The sequence below is a fragment of the Camelus ferus genome, chromosome 4 (genome assembly GCF_009834535.1).
Source record: "Camelus ferus isolate YT-003-E chromosome 4, BCGSAC_Cfer_1.0, whole genome shotgun sequence".
NCBI classification, from domain to species: domain Eukaryota; kingdom Metazoa; phylum Chordata; class Mammalia; order Artiodactyla; family Camelidae; genus Camelus; species Camelus ferus.
The window spans coordinates 28,726,663-28,749,945 of NC_045699.1; the positions used below are offsets into that span (position 1 = coordinate 28,726,663).

General features: G+C 38.4%; 2 protein-coding genes across 3 annotated transcripts in view; one reads left to right on the forward strand and one right to left on the reverse strand.

Annotated features, from left to right (window-relative positions):
- Positions 1-23,283, forward strand: part of RANBP6 (RAN binding protein 6) — a 225,517-nt gene that overhangs the window by 26,068 nt on the left and 176,166 nt on the right. The window lies entirely within an intron of this gene.
- On the reverse strand, positions 7,043-8,356 carry TPD52L3 (TPD52 like 3). Its single transcript, XM_006195713.2, is given in 3 exon segments — positions 7,043-7,316; positions 7,319-7,579; positions 7,582-8,356. Coding segments are annotated over 3 exon segments (930 nt in total). The 5' UTR covers positions 8,057-8,356; the 3' UTR covers positions 7,043-7,122.

Consider the following 23,283-nt stretch of genomic DNA (forward strand, 5'->3'; position numbering starts at 1 on the left):
TAATACTTCTGTGTGCTCTGGCTTCCCAGTCTAGGTTTTGGGCCTGACAGATAATATGTGAAGGTGGGTAAAGATCTAGATGGACCAGGCTCCTCAAGGATCAATGGAAGACAGGATGACTATGCAGGGATGGGAATAATTAGATATCAACTTCCACAGGGCAGATAAAGATTTTGAATGCTAAGGAAGAAATGTTCCAGTTTTGTGCAGGGCTGAGTGGAGCAGTTGTTTCATCTCCAGTGCAGCCCCAATCCAATGGTCATTGGTGCATTTGATTTTTTACGCCTCCATTGGTAGTCTGTGGCTTTTCTGGGTGCCAACCACTAGGGTGTTACTAATGATCAGGAATTTGGAAATTTGGGGTAAATAATGATCTGGAAGCTATAAGAGCTATGGAATGGTGTATGTTGGCTGGTGAAGCAGTGCTGTGAATTATCACATGTGATTTTTGTGGTGGTAAGGAACGTTGACCAGATGAATTGTAAGAAGTCTTTACCGGCTAGCATAGAGGCACAGTGCCCTTTGCTTGTGTTTGTGGAGCTTGAAAGGCCATTTTGTAGGGCAGCTTCCTATTGCCTGGTTTTTGTGTAATAAATAACATTGGCTTGTCATTGTCCCTGATTCTTCGTAAGGCGCCTCTAAATCCTTGGAATTTCCTGAGTGATAGGAGTGTCTTTGTTATTCATGGTAGGGGCCTGGATAGTTTCAGGATGGAGGCTGGCAGTGCTGGAAAGAGCCAACCATGTGATTAGAGGTCTGGGGATTTGAGTCACATGGTATCAGCCTGACCACCCACATTCTAGAGAGAGAAGGAGGCTGGGGATTGAATTCAACCATTTGGCCAATAATCCAATCAATCATACCATGTACTGAAATACCAATAAAAACTCTGGACACTTGAAGCTCAGGTGAGCTTGCTAGGTTGGTAATCATACATGGATGTGCTGGGAGGATGATGCATCCTGAGGACATGGAAGATTCAGGTTTCCTCCCAAATCTCATTCTGTGTGTCTCTTCATTTGGTCAATCCTGATTTGTATGCTTTATAATAAAACTGTAGTCATAACTGTAGGGCTTTCCTGAGTTCTGTAAGTCATTCTAGTGAATTTTGGTATCTGAAGGAGTAGTAATAACCCCTGAAGGTTTGTAGCCAGTTTATCAAAAGCGTGGTTGGCCTGGGTTATAATACAGGTTTCTGAGTCAATATTAGGATATTTGAAGCCATACTATCAAGTTAAAACATGAAAAACAAGGAGAGGCTAAGCATGTTATGAACCCAAACTAATTAGGAAGGAATCAGTTTCATCTTATAAAGTGTTCATAGCCTCTGGTAAATAGCTATTCTGGGTTGTAAATTGTGTGGTAGATGCATGGGTGTTTGTTATCATTTAATTTTTTTCCTCATATGAATGTAAGCTCTATGAAGTCAAGGATCTTTTGTCTTTTTCTCACTGCTGAATCCTTAGCACCTAAACTGTGCCTGGTACATGGTAGGTGCTCAATATTTGTTGAATAAGCAAATAAACTCTTTCCTAAATAAAAATCAACAGTGTATTAGGAGCAGAGGTTTCTCCTCTTCCCTGGCCAGGGTACCAGGGTCTCCCTAGTTTTCCTAGTAGTTCCCAAGACTGCCCTTATGATCTGTAACTTTCCTAAAAGGAGTAAGTGATTTCTGTCACCTTAAAAACCCAGATGACTCTTTTTTTCTGACATGGACATGGGACTTGAGGAGTATCAGAGAGCATTTCTGTAGTGGTTAAGTTTTGGCATAACAGCCCAGCTCACATTCACTTCTTTGAAATTGTACCCTGCCCTCAGCCCTGGCTAGGTGGTCACATGGCAACTCTCTGTACAACTGCTCTGGTCTCCTTACAGTAGATTACCATCTGTGTTTGGATATGTTCCAAAAACAAAACAAAAAACCCCAACCCATACCTATATGATGGTACAGATCAGTTTCAATCTAACTGAGTCTTTTCATCTCTTACTTCTAATGTTCTAAAAAGAAAATTTGGCTCAGCCAGGTCTATGAATTATCCCTCTGAGTTAAGTAATCATTTTTTCTCCACTTAGCTACCAGTTCTAATGCTATAGGTCTGAGACCTGGTAGCCAGGACTCGGGTAGAGGTGACCAAAACCCTCAACTTCTGGAAGGACCCACTTCTCTTCTTGAGGTGGCCATGTATTTGGGTGGTAGTATAGTAGGTAAACAGGGAATGAACTTTTAAATTATTAGATGATCTCTCAGGAATTACCAGACTTTTTTTTTTTTTTTTTAATGTTTTAGGGTCCTTCTTAGTAACTTCTGAGAGATGACCAAGTGCCATGATAATGTGTCATAGTAGCTGGCTATGGTGCATCATCAGGAAGGCATTCTTCCATTTGTCACTTGTCTTATGGGAATGAGATTCCAGGCACTGGAAGTCATAGCATCACTGAGCCTCCCACCAATTGGTCTGGTCAGCAGGAGTGGTCTCAGATAGTAATTACATGGAGGCCTTAGTTGATACAGTGGTACTTACCATTTTTTCTTACATTGGAGTTCATGGGCAACAACTGAAATCCCATGGCCCAGATGCAAATGACCTCATCCCCTATCAGAGTCAACAAATGGCATCATTTTCCCCTTGATAGGTAGGGCTATCAAGCACATTGCCTAGCACTGTCAAAAGACTTTTACAGTTCTGAATCACTGCCCACTTCTCTGCAGTCTGTGCACATTCTGAGAGGAGATACGTGATATAATTTCTCTCCAATCTGGAGCTTAGAATAAAGTAGTCTCCAGAAGTGCAGGTGAATTTCTCTGGGAGTGATGCTTGTAATATGGTGGGGTATGTTTGATGCTTGTTCAAGGGCTTGGTACTCTGCTTCCATTCTTGCCAGCTACATGGGGAGTATCATCTGTGGGAGTAAGAACTTTCAAGCTTGTTTCTACCTTCCACCCCAACCCCCTTCTCGTATGGGCAATGGAAGACCAAGAAAACTGAGAGTCTCGGAATTTTTTTCCAACATCACTCCCAACCAGTGGTTCTCAGAGGTTGAATCAGATGGGGCATCTTTGAGGGTTTGCATATTCTGAGGATTATTGGAAATTGCATCCTTAAGTGTTCTAGTTAAAGTTAAATAGACTGAGGCTAGGTTACAAAATCCAGATAGGGCTAGATGGGCGGAATTGATCAAATTATGAAGGTAGACGGGCTAGAGAATGAGGGTCAGCAATGCAGGGGAAGGGTAGAGCAAGTGGAAGAAAGAAAATCTGGAGGAAAACTTTGATCCAGAGTCCACATGCTCATAAGGCATTTTAGTTGGTGTCCATAGCTGCTGATGCAGGTATGCAGGAATCCAATAAAAAAGCCAAAGCAAATTGAAAACAAAGCTCTAGCATTGTCAGTATCAAGTCTTTTAAATTCTACATCTTTATCAACTTGCAAATCTATCCATCTCTCTCCCCTATGCAGTTGTTTCCTAAGTCTTGGAGATTCTATCTCTTAAATACTTCAAAGTCTATTTCTGTAGTGACCAGAGTGATCCATCTAAAAATGAAATTGATTTAAGTAACTTTGATGCCTCCTCATTTCCTACAGGATTAAATACTCATATCAGATATCATTAAAGACTGTTTATGGTCTTGTCTCTGCTTAATTCTCCATCCTCATCTCTCACCACTTACCCTCTCTTTCTAGCCACAATGACTTATTGGTATTTCCTGGAACATGCCATTCTATTACATTCCTTCATGACTTAGTTCCTCTGGATATTGTCTGGAATGTTCTTTTCTTGTATGTCTGGCAAATTCCTACTTGTCTTCTACGACTTTCTGCCTCTCTGTATTCTTTTCTGACCTACCAAGGCAGAGTTGAACACCCTTTCTTTACAGATATCCTCTACTTTAGCACCTACTGCAATGAATTGTAATGATTTGAAAATCTGTTTCTAGAGAGCACAGGCCATGTCTAATTGATTTCTGTGCCTTCAGAGCCCGGCACAGTGCCTGACACATAGTAGGGTCTCAAATTGTCTTTGAGTAGGGAAATGTAATGCTTCAAAAGCAGGAGGAAATTGTCAACAAGTTCATGTTGTTGATAATCTCTTGGATCCAAGATTTGATGTCTGAAGTATGTGATACTGATTCCTTCATTAACTACTCAACAAGTATTTATTGAACATCTACCCTAAGGCAGGTGTGGGAATACAATGATGAACAAAAATAGTTATGTTCTTTACTGCTCTCAAGGAGTTGAGGATTTATTGGAGGAAACTGTTACTGCATTTATTCGAATGACTAAATAAAATAGAACATATTCTGGGTTTGGCCCATGATGCCAGCCTGAGATTTTGTCTAACACAAGGCTTTCTGCAATATGGGGTCAAAGCATTTGCCTGTTGGGCTACTTTGGCTTCATGCATGCTGCAAGTTTGTGTCTAGTTCTTCAGCATAGAAAACCACAGCAAATTAAAACACAAAATGTAAAATAGTTGAGCATCTTATTTTAATCCAGGCAAATCTTTGTCTTCAGAAATCTGTGGACTTTATATCAGTAAATTTACAGTTTATCAAGTGCTTTTGCGTTTATAGTGGTATTTGGTTTTGCTTTAGGAAAACCAAGGGAATATAGGAGGAGCGTTCAAAATCAACAAAACAGGGTCACCTTCTTAGGCTGTAGGGACTACCTTTAGGCAGTGAGGCATTATCAGTATATACACCCAAGCAAATAAAATCCTAGTCCCCTTGCTAAAAGCCAATATAAGACACAAATTTTTAACTCAGGCAGTGTGACTGGAGGAATGAAAAAAGCTACCAGGTCCTGGCGTTTTGAAAATGGAAAAGAGAAAAAAAATACCCCAAAACATAGCTCCTGTGAAAATCAGATATAAGAAAGTTCAAACAAACCCAAAACAGATTCCTACAGGGTGCTACTATCCTGATGTCCCCTGAGTGTGGGGTTCTGTTTCCTTCTCCATTGGGGTTAGCTATAAATAAGGGCAAACTTGGAGTCAACATGACCAGTGATGTATAATCAGTTAGGTCTATTCAAAGACATAATGGCCAGAATTATAGGGGATGGACATTCTGTTTTGAAATGTCACTTAAGACAGGAGTTTATCTTTCTAGAATGTGGCTAGGCTGTTATCCCTCCAGTCCTTCAGCTGGAGGTGATAACTAACTAGGAATTGCTGCAGAACAGAGAAACAATTTTCTTTCTTTTAGGTGGCATGCCCTGCTGTGGCAGAGACATGCTGCCACAGGGATTAAGTTATAAAACCCTCATTTTGATATATAAAAAGGTTATAAAGTACAAGGCAAAATAAAGTTGCAATTTCAGCTTGAGTCCAGAGTAGTTAACAATCTCCTAAATTGAAGCTAAAGTTAATTTGCTTAACTAGGAGCTTCAAAAAATCAAGTTTTATGAAAGTCATAGTATTATGTAGCAATTAGTCTATTAATATTTTCCCCCTTTTGGGAACCCTCCTACACTGCTGGTGGGAATGGAGTTTGGTGCAGCCACTATGGAAAACAGTGTGGAGATTCCTCAAAAGAGTAGGAATAGACTTACCATATGACCCAGGAATCCCACTCCTGGGCTTGTATCCAGAAGGAAATCTACTTCAGGATGACACCTGCACCCCAATGTTCATAGCAGCACTATTTACAATAGCCAAAACATGGAAACAGCCTAAATGTCCATCAACAGGTGACTGGATAAAGAAGAAGTGGTATATTTATACAATGGAATACTACTCAGCCATAAAAACCGACAACATAATGCCATTTGCAGCAACATGGATGCTCCTGGAGAATGTCATTCTAAGTGAAGTAAGCCAGAAAGAGAAAGAAAAATACCATATGAGATCGCTCATATGTGGAATCTAAAAAACAAAAACAAAAACAAAGAAACAAACAAAAACCGTAAATACAGGACAGAAATAGACTCACAGACAGAGAATACAGACTTGTGGTTACCAGGGGGGTGGAGGGTGGGAAGGGATAAACTGGGATTTCAAAATTGTAGAATAGATAAACAAGATTACACTGTATAGCACAGGGAAATACACACAAAATGTTATGATAACTCAGAGAGAAAAAAATGTGACAATGAGTGTGTATATGTCCATGAATGACTGAAAAATTGTGCTGAACACTGGAATTTGACACAACATTGTAAAATGATTATAAATCAATAAAAAATGTTAAAAGAAAAGAAAAGAAAAGAAAAATGTGATGCTGAATGAAAGAAGCCAGACACAAAAGACCACATGTTGTATAATTCCATTCATATGAAGTTTCCAGAACAGGAAAATCTATAGAGATAGAAAAAAGTAGATTTGTGTTTGCCAGGGCTTGGGGAGTTGGTGAGGGGATGCCAAAAGGAAAGAGGAGGTGATAGCTAAAGACTATGGAGTTTCTTTTTGGGGTGACAAAAATGTTCTAAAATTGTGTTCATTGTTGCACAACTCTGTGAATTAAATAAAAACCCACTGAATTGTACGTTTTAAATGAATGACTTCTATGGTATATGCACTATTTCTCAATAAAGCTGTTAAACTCTGCTTTATCCTAAAAAAAAAATATTTTTCCCCCTTTCTGAGGGTCTCAGAGAAAAAAAAAACAGTTTTCTTGATCATCTTTTTAAAACAAAAATCATAGTCCAGGTAGAGCTTTCAAGCTTCCTTCTGAGATTTAGGGAAGGAAGGAAGGAAGTAGGGAGGGGATAAAATTACAGATTATTTCATACCTTTTCCTAGTTCTAAACAGAAACCTGCTTTGGCTTTCTGATACACTGGTTTTCAAAAAAAGGAGTTTTAGCTTTGTCCTAAAATCCCTCTGAAACTATTGTCCTGTCCCTTTAAATGCAACCCCAGGAAGGCTAGTATAGTGACACATTTCACCTACAAACTTTAGTGTAAAATAACTGGGTACAAAATGTTGGGTTCTTTATCTCAACAGCAGCAAATATTTGTATACAAATAGGCTTTAATTTCTCAAAACTGAACTCTGTCCATTTCCTGAATTAACTTTACCACTGTGGTTTGGTTGCTTGTTTCTGATGGGCAGAGTGCAGTTGGGATTAGGGAAAGGAGTTCTTGCACTGGTTAGGTGGCCAGGCAGGGTTATGAGGAAGCTCATTCTGGCTCCAGAAAGGGAAGTAGATCTTCCTTACTCCCTGGAACTGGATCAGTCCTGCTCCCTGAAACCGGGAGCCGGTTGTCTGTACTCCCTGAAACTGGGAGTGGATCATCCCCACTTCTCACTGAGAAAGGAAGACAGTCACTGCCAAGCTCTCTGCCACCTGCGACCCTGGACTTGATTGTCCCCCTTTAAAGGATCTGAATGTGGCTGACTTCTTCATGTCTCCAAAATTCCTGCAGATGGCAGAGCCCATGGTGGACAGGGAAGCTGATGTCTTTTGTTTCATGTAGGCGTTGGAGACTTGAACATCATGCCAACTCCTGGACAGATTCTGCTTCAGTTCCGCAAAGGCCGTAAGGCCCAGCTTCCTCTTAAGCTCCATGCACTGTCTCTCTTTGGCTGCCAGCACGTGGTGTAGGGTTACAATTTCTGCCTCCAATTTAGTGAGTCAGATTTGAGCTCCCGTTGCATGGCCTCTGTGAGATCCTCTAGTTTGGCAATTGAGTGGGATTCATATGTGCCCACAGAGGTCACTGTCATGGCGCCTGGCATAGACTGAGAAAGAAGATCTTCATTAAGAGAGTCCAGGTCCAGTTCTTGGTAGAGAGAGTCGAACTTGTGGCCAGAAGAGAAATAATCTTGGTCAACAGAGTCAAAGTCTAGGTCTGCAGGGTCAGACTCTTGGCTGGTGGGGTGGGACTCTGGGTCGGATGGATCCATATCTTGGCCGGTGGAAAGATATCTTGGCCGGTGGGTCGATGTCCTGGCGTGTGGAGTGGATGTCTTGGTCCACGGGTTCCACTTCTGGGTGGGATTGAGGGTGGGATGGAGGGTTAGGATTGGGTTGGGGTCACGGAGGTAGGACTTCCGGCCTGAAGACGGCAGAGGGTGGAACCCGTGCTCAGCCACTGTGCCTCCCACACTCATAGTTTCGACATCACAACGTCCTGGTGAGGTAGGTACTGCCGCCAGTTATCAGGGAGGAGAGGTATGTTTTCCCTCTGTCTCAGTAGGTGACAACCTTCGAACCAAGTCTGACTCCCCTTTCGGACCTCTTTCTACCACACTGCCATTTTTAAACCCCAGAAAATCAGTTGAACTTTTTGTGCTAACAGAAATTTATGACAAAGCCCCATACATAAAATAAATTAAAACTTCCCCAAAGTGGGACAGGGAGTCAAGAACTCCTGGTCTCGTACCCTCCCAGGTTCCCAAAGGGGCTTGAGAAACTCTTAGAACCACTCATAAACTGTATTTAAGGCTCCTCAAAGCTCTTTTAAGTCCAGCGGTGCTCCCATGGCATGAAGTATCAACAGTGGTAGAGACTTGGGATAGCAGAACTCAGAAAGTGAGTCTGACCAGTCAAAATTCCCTGTTATTTTGTAGAGAGAAAAGGAAGGAGAATGGGTAAATCCATAATAGTTGTGTCAAGTTTAAGCTTAATAAAAGCAAAGGCTGCTGTACTGTGAGAATTTAGTAGAGAAAAAATAAGACATTTGCAAATGGACGATGCATGGTTGTTCAGTATTGTAGCTGCATTTTCTTTCTTTTCCAAGCATCCACTTACATTTCCGAAGGCATGCCTGCCCACATAAATGATTATCAGTTGTGGGAGGTACTCTTCACAGTAAAGTAGTAATAGTTTAGCAGGAACTGTCAAGATGCCAGCCCACCATACCTCTTGTTTCTATTCAGAGCTGGTAATTTGTACAGTGGAAAAATCAGGACTTCAATCCGTTGAGGGCAGGTGGTCAGATATCACTTAGCTCATTGCCTGGCTGCCCTTTCCCAGGGAATAGCCTTGAGCAAATCTTAGTTTTTAGTGGTTTTGTTGGATATTCTTGTAGTTCTTGCAAGCATGATCTTCCTGAAGCTGATACAATCCTCAGCAAATTTCAGCAATTTGCTATACGCATGTTTGTGTAGCTACAATGAAGCATCTAGCTGGAAATCCAAACCAACTTCAGACCTTTGGATTTATACTAAATAACCCTTTCATATACTCAGTAGTTATTATTTTCTTATCTTGAAGTATGTGCCTCCCTAGATTAAAAAATGAGGATTGTCCTTATTGGAAACATGAAGGATGATGAGGGATTTGGCTATATGCATAAAGGGCAGCTGGCCTGAAAAGGGCAGCAAGGACTGCCTAAAAACTGTTTTGTTCCAGAGGGTAGACTCTTCTTCCATTGCCTGCAGAAACACTGATAGTTTCAGGAATGTTCTGCTCTAAACCAATAGTCTTCTTTCAAAACTGGTTGAAGGGTAAAGAAGGTTCTGAAATAAGCCAACTAATGTGAAACACACATTGTCTATTCCAAGTTGAGATTCCAAATCACCAGATTTGAACTTGCACTTGATTATACTTCTCTGAATTGTTTCAGCCACCAACCTCACTGCCTGTTTTCTTATTTCTATGCTTTCTCGCCCTTCAGTTCAAAGTATGAAAACTTCTGTTAAGCTTTGATTCTTTTTGGTGGAGTAATGAGTTCCCTCATAGCAAAATTGACCTGGTTCTCTCAGCAAACACATATTTTGAAACAAATTTTGTTTTGTTTTCAAACAAATAAATTTTGTTTTGTTTTGAAACAAAACAAACACATGTATCTTGAAAACATAGATCAAATGAAATTTCACGTAATTTATAGTAATTCTAACCAACTGTTTGAATAAACTTATCTTCTTATGGTATAAAATAACAAATTATTGCCCCATGATTTTAGAACCTCATGTCTCTAGATTGGACAATGAAATAATCCATATTACAGAGAAAGGCTCACAAAACTGTTAATCTGGAACTGAAAGCTTTTTGATGCCACTTAGGTACTAAAAACAGCCAAAATATTTGATTCAGTAACTTATGGAGAAAGAGCTTGAAAATTATTTTTAATCCTACAATGGTTTGCTGTCTTTTGTTTCCAAGGAAGACATTATTGACCCATTTTAGTAAAAAATTAACTTTGAATTATTTTTATAGTAAGGGTGATGGATTTATGTCAATCCTTTATAAATGTAAATGATACAACAAAATGATAATTGTATTAATGTTTAGAAACCTGAATGTTATGTTTTATAAATAAATTATTGAAAATTGAGTGTAAATGCAAAGCCATACCTCTCACCAGGTCTGGGTAGTTTGGGGATGGAAGAAGTGAGATTGTAGTAATTGATGCTTGAGTCTAGAAATGTTTAGGGACTTGTACCAGTGTCAGCAGTTTTAACCATTTTACTTCTTCTGTTATAAAAGTTCAATATGGAGCTTCCTGATTACATCTAAAGTAAAATAATCTGCATCAGTGGTTCAGATTGCTTCTAAAGAACTGACAACTCACCCTGTAGTCCACTCATTTGCACTGCTAGATTTAACCATATCGAATTCTCTAGGGCTTTATTTCTATTATGACAGAACTACTACCATTAATATTTTCTTCATTTTAGTTGAATACTAGGAAAAATGTTTAAATATTCAATTGAGCCTGAAAATAAGGCATATAGTTGAAAACCTAATCCAATCAGAATGTTTCAAGAGTAGGAGGGGAAAATTAGTAGTTGGGCTTTTCCTGTGGAAAACCATAATATTATATTTGATTTCAGTTTGCAGATTATTTTCACTACTATCTCACATCATAGCCCAGCTCCATCAATAATATATGCACCCTCCCCATAGATATTCTCTAGCATGAATGGGAATGTTTGCTGTAGTTTACAGCTGCAAGGGTTATTGATAAGAATTCCTCATATTGAGGTGACCTGATCTTCATTTAGGACCAGAATGACATTTCCTTTCAGCAGCCTTTCTACATGGACTAATTAACTGAAAAAATACTACTTATATATATTACAGAATAGGATTTTCCTCTCTGAAGCCCAAACATACTATCAGGATATTAAATTGGAGCTTATCATTAAATTGGAGTTATTTACTCTCTTTGGTGGTGTATATAATTGCAGGCGGTTTCCCCCGGGGGGATGGAGTTAAAATTCAGAATCTAGTTGAATCTGAAGAACTAGTATCCTTCTCCCTGCAAGTGTTCACCTGCCTGAGATGGTATGTATGGATAAAGGGGCTTGTTAGGGGGAATTCTGTATGTAGGTCCTCAGAGGTAGAAGAAGAGGAACGACAGGGAGGTGGGGAGATAGAAGGGAAAGGAAAATGATCAAAAGGTATAGGAACCTCCCTAGATAAAATGAATATTCTTCTTGTTGGAAACATGAAGGCTGTAGATATAAAGACCTACAAAGGTTAGAATGGCTTTTTAAACACGATTTTGTTCCGGAGAATGGACTTTTCCTTTGATGCTTACAGAAACACTAGTGGTTCTAAGAATTTTCCCAGACCCTGAACTAGAAACTGCCCTCTTAACTGAAGATAAAGGGCAAAGAAGCCCAAGAAATAAACTAAATAAAAGGCAATATTAAGAAGAACAGTATGAACAGAAGGTGTTCTCATTCCCTTTTTCCATTTAGATGAGGAAAGTTGGAAGAACAGATTCTCCCTTCCCAGAACTTTTGCCTTTTTTTCCCCTTCTTGCATGTTGGAGGATAGCATGTTAGGAAAAAAGTCCTAGGGGCAACAGTGTGAAGTCATCTAAGAGAAGAATGTGGGTGAAGCTATCACATGAGCTAAGAAAGATTTGATCAGTTGTGGACTGGTGGGAATAGGCTGTGTGCTGCCAGGGAACCCAGAGTTTGGTATTTTTCTCTAGTCAGGATCTAGAAATTAGGAGGATTCCTTAAAAGGGAACAAGGAATTGTAAAAACACAGGATTGAGACTTGCTTCTCACCATCACTCTCCTCCCCAACCAACACACTTCCTGAATTACATGTAGTTTCAACAAAAGCATAGGCTGCTGTTAAAATGTCTATTAGGGACCCAGATTACTTGACTCTTAACTAAGCAGGAATATTTATCTGGAGGATGTTCACATTTTGAGTACCAGGGGATACACTTTCCCTCAAGGATGGGGCACAGACTGGACATTTACAGAGACCAGATTAAAGGCATATGGAGGGCAGTTCCTGAACATTGAGGACTCCAAGAAGTAACTGGGGAGACTTAGGGGTGGTGGTACTTAAGTCTTGATCATCTAAGTCCTAAGCTTAGCACTAAGGGTTTAGAACCAGCAAAATGTGGGGGTCAAAGCAGTTTGACTCACTTATATCCATAGGCTGCAGAGGTCTGGGGACAATCAGGTTACTAACAGAAAACTCACAATCTTTTAAAGGTTATGACCAAAGGTGGTGGATTTGCTGTAACACAAAAAATCCAAGGCCTGGATTCTACCCCCTAGTTGCTTATCTATTCTTCTCTTAAAACTGTCATGCCTGCTATGGCAACAGCATAATTTCTTTATTTCCTTGATTCTGAGACACAATCAATTGTAAGCCACATCTTCATTTTAATAAGAGGTTTCTAGGAGGGAAAAACCTTTATGAAATCACACTGATTAAATCATGCAATCCCAATTTTAGGACCATTAAAATGCCACAAAATGTGAATATAGAACTGAAGAAATACAGTACTAATGCAGCAAGCTATAAACGCTAATGGCTCTTCTTGATTCTTCTTGGAATTTAGAATGGACCTTCATTTGTACTGGTTCCTCTTCTCTTTCTGAAAGGACAGAAGGGAAATTAGCACTTATTAAATATCTGCTATAATAATAAAAATAATGGAAACATTAATGTTTATTAACTGCGTATTATGTGCCTGGAATTGTTCTAAGAGCTTTCACTTATTTTATTTCATTTAATCCTTATAATAATCTTAAGAGGTAGGTATTAGAAGTACTGTTTATCTCTATGAGACTCAGTTTCCCCATTTTTGCAGATCAGGAAACTGAGCTGCACAGAAAATAACTTGTCTGAGGTCACTTAGTTATTAAGTTGCAAATTTGGGATATTAATCTGTAAACCTAGGGCCACTTCTTTTTTAAAACTCATTTTTAAACTTTTTATTATATTTCTTAAAAATTCTGAAATGTATCATGCATACAAAAGTATATATAAAACTTAAAAATTAGAAATAACAATATACTTACCATTCAACTAACAAATAGTATGTTTCCAGTGTTTCTGAAGCTTTGATACATGTCTTTCTCATTCTGTTTCCTTTCCCCTCTACTCCAAATTTTGGGGTAATCATTCCTTTTTCTCTTAATACGTTTTTACCACCTATGTATGTATCTATAAATAATATATTATTTAGTTTTGCCTGTCTTTGAACTTTATTTTTTACTGAGATATAATTGACACATAACAGTTTCAGTATGATATAATGATATGATATTTGTATATACAGTTGACCCTTGAGCAGCATGGGTTTGAACTATGCAGGTCCAATTATACATGGATTTTTTTCAGTAAATGAATACTATAGTACTATATAATCCATAGTTGGTTGCATGCATGGATGTGGAACCATAGGTATGTAGGGCCAGCTGTAAATTGTACATAGATTTTCAACTGCTCAGGGGTTGGCATCCCTAACCCCAATGTTGTTCAAAGGTCAACTTTATTGCAAAATGATAAACATAATAAATCTAGTTAATATCTGTCACCTTTTTGAACTTTATATAAATGGAATCATACATTAGGTATTCTTCTCTGACTTGCTCACTGTTTTTAGGATTCATCCATGTTGGTGGTAGTGCTGTAACTTATTTATTTTCACTGATGTACAGTAGCCCATGGTATGCATATGCCACAACATATTTATACAGTCTTATGAAAGTTTTTACTTTACTCAGACACTGAGTGACTTGAAGGTCAGTTTCCCTGGTATACCACTCTAGGCTTCAGGCCTGTCTCAAGTCTGTTCCTGCACATGTACGTAATGTTTTCTTGCACACGTGACTTCATATTTGTTCACAGTAGACTTTTCTCTTCTGAAATATATCCTGAAACATATTTAAGATGTTATCATTCCAGGCTCATTTCTTCCACTTCCCATAATACATTTTATACTCCAGGGATAAATTAGTGAAGTTTTGAAAACTTCAAGTTCACTGTGTTCTCTTATATCTAGGCCTTTGCACATGTTGCTCTTTCTGCCTGGAATGTTTATTTCTTGGCAAACTCTTGCCCACCTATCTGGAGTCATCTGGTTACAAAAGCCTTCCTCCACTCCTTTCTAGCTTGGGGCTTCTCCTTGAGTTAAGAGAGAGGACTTCCTGCTGTCATCTCAGGGTTTAGTCAGAGTTGGTTTTCCAAAGTATCAATATATTACTGAATAAAACCCCATAGTTGCGTTTGGTGCCTGGAAAGAGTGTATGAAGGATCTATTTTGTATATTAGTAACTCTAATAAACAGGAAACATTGAAATACAACTTAGAATTGCCAGTATCCAACTTTTAAAATGTCCTTAGTTTGGGGGTAGGAAACAAATCACATCTTTGTTGGTGAAAGTGAGATGGATAAATACATATTATTTTCATTTGCTTTAAGGTCTTTTGGCTGGATTCCAGAGGTCTTTCTCCACGAGCAGTAAGATAAAACCCACCCTCTTTGCCTAGGGTTAGTTCTCTGGCCCGGAAAAGAAAACCTCTCATTTGTTTCCTTCTTGTGTTTTTCTGACACTGGCTGCTTGTCTGTTGGATGCCTCTCCAAGAAATACCTCAAGGGATGGGTGAAGATAAAAATCAAAATAGTTGTTTACATACTTTTAAAGAAATAACCTTTTGATTTTTGAATAGTTTTAGATTTGCATTAAAGTTACAAAGATGGTACAGAGAGTTCCTGTATCCCCTCACCTAGTTTTCACTCTTAACATCTTGTATTACCATTCTACATTTGTCACATCCAAGGAACCAACATTAGTGTTTTACTGTTAACGAAATTCCACAATTTGAATTCACTAGTTACTCCCTAATGTCAATTTTCTATTCCAGAATACTACCCACAGTACATTATTACATTTAATCCTAGTGCCTTCTTAGCTCCTCTGGCCTGTGATGGTTTTGAGTAGTGTTGGGCAAGTATTTTGTAGAATGGTTATCAGTTTGTGTTTGTCTGATGTTTGGGGGAGGATAACCACGGAGGAGAGTGCCATTCTCATCACATTATATCAAGGGTACATGCTATCAACATGACTTATCACTGAGTTTACATAATTTTAGTATCTTTAGTTAAATGACTAAATGGTGAGAACATCAGTGTTGGAGTTGGAAGACTGAATTTGAATCACAGCTCTGTCATTTATTAGTGTGTGACTTGGGAAAGTTACTTAATCCCTTTATTCCTTAGTTTCCTTGTCTGTAAAGTGAGGATAATGATAGTATCTACCTTACTAAAATGGTAGATACGTAAAAAGCACTTAAAGCAGTGTCTGGCACAGAGGAGGAAGTAGGATATAGGTTTTAACTATTACTGATATTATTGACTAACATGAAATTTGTGTATTTCTATTATACATGTCTTCTTGTCTCTGTTTAACTCAGAAAATTAAACTATTGGTCTTTAGTGATAAAACAAAAATCACAAATAACCTGGGTTTTAAACTTTGAACATGGGAAGATCTTTGTCTTATTGTTTCTTAGAGTTTTGAATTATCTCTAAAATACTGTACTTCCTTTTAAAATTTGCATTGTCCACCAATAAGAATCCTTTACAGGAGACTCCTTTGAAGGATAATCTATGAAAAAGAATTATTACTGTTTTCTTCCCTTTCGCCCAAGCAAAAGAATTCGAGGGTGTGTTTCAGCATTTATTAGTATTACAAATGAAGATTTTTTTCACTGCATAGTTAATGATTGATCTTAACACTTCCAATAAGGGGAAACAATTGCATTTACCAACCTGTATGTCAGTTTTCTGATGCATTTTCCTGTTCTCTATTTGAAATTCTAAGTGATAATTTTGGCTACTGACTTTGAATATTGAAATATGTTCTTTTGCTGTTGGGATTTCTGAAAATTTCATTTGAAGCTTCACAAAATGTTTTATGCTAATCAAATATGTATATTTTAAAATATTTTTGTCTAATACTTTATATTTTTCATGGAAATGGTGTAACACTGGCTGTTAGTCTCTTTTCTTTTTGCTTTTGTTTCTTGGTAATTTTGGCCAGTGGAATAGAGGCATTTGTAGAGAATCTGTGTGAGTGTCATGTGTCTGTGTGTATGTGCATGCGTGCATATGTGTGTGTGAGTGGATGCTCACGCATGGACAAAGAACTTCTACATTTACTATTAGCAGCAGAAGAAATTTTTACTGAATACTTACTATGACCCACATACTCTTTTAAGCACTTCATCTGCATTATCACATTTGACTTTTACAATAATCCTATGAGGTCAGTACTGTTATTGTTCCCATTTTTACAGGTAAGGAAACTGAGACAGATGGAGGTTAAGCAACTTGCCCAGATTCACAGAACTAATAAGTGGCAGAGCTGGAGTTCAAACCTAAGCCTGTCTGACTGCAAAGTTCATCCTGTGTACTCTACCATTGCATGTTCCCTAGAACATCCTCGTTATTTTACTCTTCAGATATGGCATAATATCTTTGTGTGTATTTGTCTAGAAATATATCCTGTGAGACTTAATTTTTACAATTGAGATACAGTCTATATAAAGTGGCCAGATTTTTAGTGTATAACTCAAGATATTTGTACATATGTACACACCCATATAACCACCCCCCCCAGATCAACACATGGAGTATTTCTAACACTCTAGAAGACTTTCTCATGCCCCTTTCCAATCATAGCTGTTCCTCCCACGTGAGTAGTCACTAATCTGGCCTCTATCAGTAAATTTTACCTCTTCTTGAACAGCCTATAATGGAATCATATAATAAACACTCTTTTTTATGTGACTTCTTTTATTTAAAATTATGTCTGAGATTTATTTATGTTGTTATGTGTTTATTTTGTTAGGTCTTTTTTTAATCTATGTATAATATCCTTTTAAAGCTAACATTTTTCTTTTTGCAAAACTGCTAGATTTCCAAGCAGAGAATTTGGAAAATATGAAAAAACACAGAAAGAAAAATAAACATGACTGCTACATCCACTATCCAGAGATAATTATTATTAAAGCTTGATTATACCCTGCCAGGCTTTTTTTCTTCCCTGTGCATATGTGATTACTAGATATGGATTATATATACATTTCTGTTTTATAACATTTTTTTTCTTAACAGTTTATCATGAACAGTTTTCATGTCATTAAACATGCATTCTTTTACAGTGATATAAAAATATTTTTAAAAGCATTTTTATTTTAAAAATTGTTTTGGTGTGTGTGTGTGCATATGTGGTGATGGGAGAATATGTAAAGCATTCACAAGACGCAAAATTCAAAAGGTACAAAAAGATGTGCAATAAAAAGTCTCCGATCCTTGCCCTACCCTGCCTGCCCCCCACCCCCTCCAATCCAGGATCCAGGGTTACCATTTTCAAGTGTATCCTTCTGGAGCTGTATTATGCACATATAAACAAATATGTATGCATGATATTTTTCCACCTTCTTATGAAGAAATGTTAGCCTACTGTACTGTTTTGCCTCTTGTTTTCTTTACTTACTAAGGCTTCTTGGAAATTATTCCACATCGGTATTTCTACATCAGTATCTAGAGCTTCCTTGTCCTTCAACGTATTATAAAATTCTTACTTTACTCATATTAAGTGAAATACAAATTATGGCTACACCGAAATACCATGTTTTATCTCATTGTCAAAAATAAAATGGCATTCTGTGTTGTCAAGGGTATAAGGACATAATAATGACAATAATAATAGTTAAGCACTATTCTAAACAGTTAACTTATAATAAGTCATTCAATCCTAATGGCAGACCCTATGGAGTAGCTACTGTTTTTATGCCTGTTTTACAGAGGAGTAGACTGAAGCTCAGAATGTTTAAATAACTTACCCAGGGCACCCTTACATGTGTTAGGAGACAGTAAACTGATACAATCTCTATGAAGAGAAATTAGGCAATAGCTGTCAAAATTATGCCTTTACTCTTTGTCCAGTATTGCATTTCTACCAATTAATTTTATCATATACTTCCACATATGAGCAATTATACATAATGGAAGGTGATTTTTTTGTAGCAGTGTTTTTAGTAGGAAAGTGTCAGGAGCTGAGCTAGAGAGAGAGCTGAGCTGCCAAAATGAAAGTAACACTCAAACCCTTTCGTTCCTTACTGCTCTAGTATAAGCAAGAAGCTAACCAAGAGAAAGTGTTCCATTCTTCTTTGGGGAACAGCACCCAGCGAGGGTCAGGAGGATCAGTGTACATGTGGAAATCTCTCTGCCAAGGGAGCACTCCTGAACTAGATAACTGGCCATTTTATGGCCTCAGGGGCTGGGGGGAGGAATATGGGAAAGGAATAGGAATGGAAAAATAGTACTCACTGAGTACTGAGTCACAGTAGAGAAAAGTGTCTTCAAGGTTCCTCTCCTTACCCCTCATAAGGAGGTCTCAGCAGAGGTGTCTGGGAAAAGGCCCCTGATAAAGAGGCCTCCAAATGGAGGTGCCTAAGCTAGGATATGCAGATATGTGAAAGAGCTTGATTGGGTGGAGTGCCTGTGTCCTAGATTATTAATTTCTTTCTAAGACTGTAGTGTGCTGGCTGTGCACTAAGTCTGGTGTGGGAGGGCAGCTTTTCCCAAGAGACTTGCCAGGTAAAGCCTGTGTAATTGCCCATGGTCAGGCCTGAGAGATTACACATAAGTTTTTGGCCAGAAGTTAGACTCCCCACTATGATTAGAAATACTTTAAATGTTCTTCAGTAGGATATTGGTTGAACAAATTGTGGTAAACTTGTACAGTGTCTTAAAAAATGATTTTCAGTAGCAGCAAAGTCTGAATGCTAACTGAAAATAGATGATTTACTTAAAATGAATAATTGAAGAGAGTTTAGGAAAGGTTGAAGAGTAGTGCATCCAGGGGTACAACAGGAAAGGCATTACTATCCCTAGGCCTGAATGGGTACAAAAGGGAATGGTTACAGAACACCCTTGAGAAGCACATAGCCACTGTCAAACCATGGCCCAGTGGGAGGGAGCAGGAGGAAAAAGCATCTTGACCTCTCCCCTTCCACCCTTTGATCAGAACATCTATCTCTGGCTGATGCTTTCCATCTGCCACACCTAATCTGAAGCAGAGGGCTAGGGAACCTGTTCAAGGCAGTCTGTAAAGAATAACCTTTCAGGGCACAGAGTAGGGAAGAAAAGAGTAGAGAAAGTGGAAAAGGCTGGAGATTGAAGCTGCAGAGGCAAAGAAAGTATCTGGTTTAATGATTTTTCATTGTATAAATTCCTTAACTGGATTTTCAACCTGTCTTCATATTTTTAGTCCCATTTTCATACTATCACCCTCCTTTTTTCTACTTCCAGAGACACTGGTGCTCCCAATTTCTGAGCCTTTTGCTGTAATTTGCTTTGATTCTTGACTTTCTCAACTACCAGCTTAGGATTCAAAATTCTTAGGTTTTCCAAGTAAGTTACTTTTCCCTCTGCTTTCTTCATTTTTGTAGTGGTTATTTCCTTTTGATCTCTTTGTACTTATGGATTATGCCTTAAAATATATATAATTACTCTATTTTCATTTTGGTGAGTTCATCAAAGGATGTGGAGTTTTAACAGAGTTGAGTTTGTTATCTTAAAGTTGAAAGTGTTTTATTGGGCCTTGTTTGGTTAGTAAATACTTCAGATGTCTCATAGCCTTAGAAGGGTTATAAAGGATAGCTATTTCGACCAGAGAGCCTTAAAGTTGCCCCATATCCCTGTGAGGAAGGCTCTTTTATTGATGAGAATTCTTTACCAGACCTCTTAAAGGTACTAAACAGTTGGGTTGCTCATACAGAAACATTTATGAACTTGTTCATTTGCATACAATCTATTAAATCAGACAGGTAGGCAGTTATTATATTTGCAATGCAGGTAAAGCCTCTCAGGAACAAGGCAAAATACTTAACAACTGATGATGCATGAGCACTGACAATCAGAATGGACAGTGGCTGGAATAGGATCCAGAAGGCCTTCTGTTGGTTTCTCATATGCCAGGTCATGAGGTGATATGGACACCGGTGATGCTAAGAAGGAAATGGTGTGAGGGGAGAGGGATGCTTTGAAGGCTCATTTCAGCTGCTGTTTGCAAACTAGCATGGAAGTATTTTCATGTTTTATGGTAGTTATGATCATAATGGTACATAAAACTAATTATCAGCTCTGAGCCTTTTGCTCTAACTATATTGTCCTTATGTGAATCATTTATCCTCTCTAGGATGCTCTAGATGTTACTTTAATCTGTGTTTTACTTGTGTTGTCTATCACTGCCTTGTTACTCAGTAGCTTTCCCAGCTTTCTACAGATAATGGAGCCCATCTATTAGACTCAGGCCGTCACCAGTTGCTGAGCCAGTCCTGAATATGATGGCAGTCTAATCAATAATGTCAGCAGCCTAATGCTTGCTTTCCAGCAAGAGCCCTGCCTGTCTAAGTAATTGCTGAGTTGTAGCTTTCCCTTCCATCCCCTAATTTTTGCTTTAATTTTTGCTTTTGTAGGGTGGGCTTTTGCCTCAGTTTCCCTCCCCAGTGTGCTTGGGAACTGATACCTTTTGCCTACTTCCTTTGATCCTCCCTCTCCCCTGTCACTTTCTGTAGTCTTGCGGCAAACAGACAGATATAGCCTGGCATCATGAGCCACCTGCCACCTCTGTTCACTATCCCTGGATTGCACTCCATGGCCATGTATTGCTGTGCCTTTTGGATGCTATGTTATAGACTATCCAGCTCCTCCCACAGGACTATATTTCATACCTTGAATTGGGCAAATTTACCACCCTAAAGAAAAAAAAAATCAGTGCTCTATTAGCAACAGTGGAGGGAAGAATGGTTGACAGGTTAGCTTTTAGACAGCTTTTGGCACACCATATCACATACTGGCATTGGGGGTTCCCAACTAAAGAGGTCCTCCAAAATATCTAATGATGAAGCTCACAGTGAGAAAATCCCACCCAGTTACACAAAGCTTCCAATTAACTTTTCAGTCCTGCTCTCTTAACTGAGAAGACAACCAAAGACTATCAAACATTTGAGGAAAGCTATATACATGAAAGGAAGATACCAAAGCATGCAAACATAAATAATTACTTGGAGAAAATAGAGATAATGTAGGAAGGAGAAAAAAGTTTTAAAATTATCATTAATATTTTTATAGAGATAAGGGAAGATATTGTAATCTTGAAACAAGAAGAGAACACTAAAAGGAATATTTAAGGAGTAAAAAAGAACTCTTGGAAATGAAAACTAGGATCACAAAAATGATAAACTCAATAGAAGAATTAGGCAATGAAATTGAAAACATCTCTGAATATAGAACAAAAAATAAGGGAAATGAAAAAGAAAAGAGAAAAGAAAAGAGCATTAGAGTGTCATTCTAGCAGATCTAACAGCTGAATGTTAGATTCTGAAGAAGAGAACTGAGAAAATGGAGAGAAGAAATTTGTCAGTAAATCAAGAAAATTCCCCAGAACTAAAGGAATCAGTTTCAATGTAATGTCCATTATTGTAAAATTTCAGAACGCATAGAGGAGAGGAGAGGAGAGGAGAGAGGAGAGAGATGCAATACAATGGGCTAGGAATCAGAATGGCTTCAGATTTTTCACAAGCCATATTGGAATCTAGAAGGCAATAGAGCAGTGCCTTCAAGATTTATCCTAGAATTCCATACTCAGCCAAATTATCAGTCAACCATGAAGGTAGAATAAAGACATTGTAATACATACAAGGTGTCAAATTTCATTTACCATGTGCCTCTTCCCAGGAAGTTACTGGAGGATATGCTCCACCAAAACAAGAAGAAGACATAGGGTACGTGGAACAGGTGATACAGATGAGGTCAAGGAATTCCCAGGATTGATGTTGAAGGACAATCCCAGAATGATAGTTATGCACCAAAGCATTTAGTGCAATTAGTCCAGATTGGAGCATTTCAGGAGGCTCTGGAAGAGGCTTCTTTGAGAAGATGTAATTGATTGATTACCCGATACATATGAATATCTCAAGTCAGATTCACACTACTGGAAAAAAAGGTTAATTCAAACTAGGGAAACAGAGAAAGCATAAAGTGGATTCACACTTGGGAGATTGTTTGAGCAGGGCAGGAGAAATCAGCATAGGAGAGATACCACCTATAATAGGAAGGAGATTCCCTTACTCCAAGAGCCAGATGGAATACATGGTCTAACTTGGTATTTATTGATATTTGATTCCTATGTGGCTCGTTTTGTCCTCACTTCTTAAGAAAGCAATAACCTTAAGAAAGAAGTGGCTAAGGGTATTACAGTTATGGTTTTATTACAATTTTCCATTTAGATCAGAAGTATGAAACCTCTAGGCCTTAAGTCTTAAAATTATATCCTTTCTGTCTAGGTAGTTCCTCCAAACAGACTCAGCTTTTCTAAAATATTGTGATAGCAGCTATGGGGTTTATGTAACACGTGAACACCCAAACGGCAGTATCTGCTGTGCTGACTCTAGGTAATGGAATCTCTACTGCAACTGTCAATTAGATAGATGCTACTATAGTCTTGTTCTAGCATCTTATTGGTTTATGTTGACCTTGATCATCTTCTGTGTCTGATTCTCCTAGAGTTGATTTGCTCATTTCCATGTATCAGGGAACTTCATACTGATACCAGCTATTTCTCAGTCCTTCCACCTAAACAACCACCTCATTTAGTACAGAGCCTTCAATAACTACATGGAGATTTATAGTTCTCTCTAACAAATTCTCTCTCAGTCTCTATCTCTGTCTCTCCCTCTCCCCTGTGTGTTGCCCTGAGCTTTCCTACACAGGCAGGAAGGATAGGACCCCTATCTTTGAAAATAAAGAGAACAGATTCCAGGCTGAAAAAGATTGTTTGATACATTGTCTTAATTTGGGCTGCTGTAAAAAAATACCATAGACTAAGTAACTTACACAACAGATTTTTATTTCTCACAGTTCTGGAGGCTGGGAAGTCCCAGATTAAAGTGTCAGCAGATTTGATTCTTGGTGAGAACTCTCTTCCTGGCTTGCAGGGCTCTCTTCCATAGAGAGAGAAATCTCTGGTGTTTCTTCTTAATAAGGATGCTAATCCTATCGTATGGCCCCAACCTCATGACCTCATTTAAACATAATTACTTCCCCAAGGCCCTG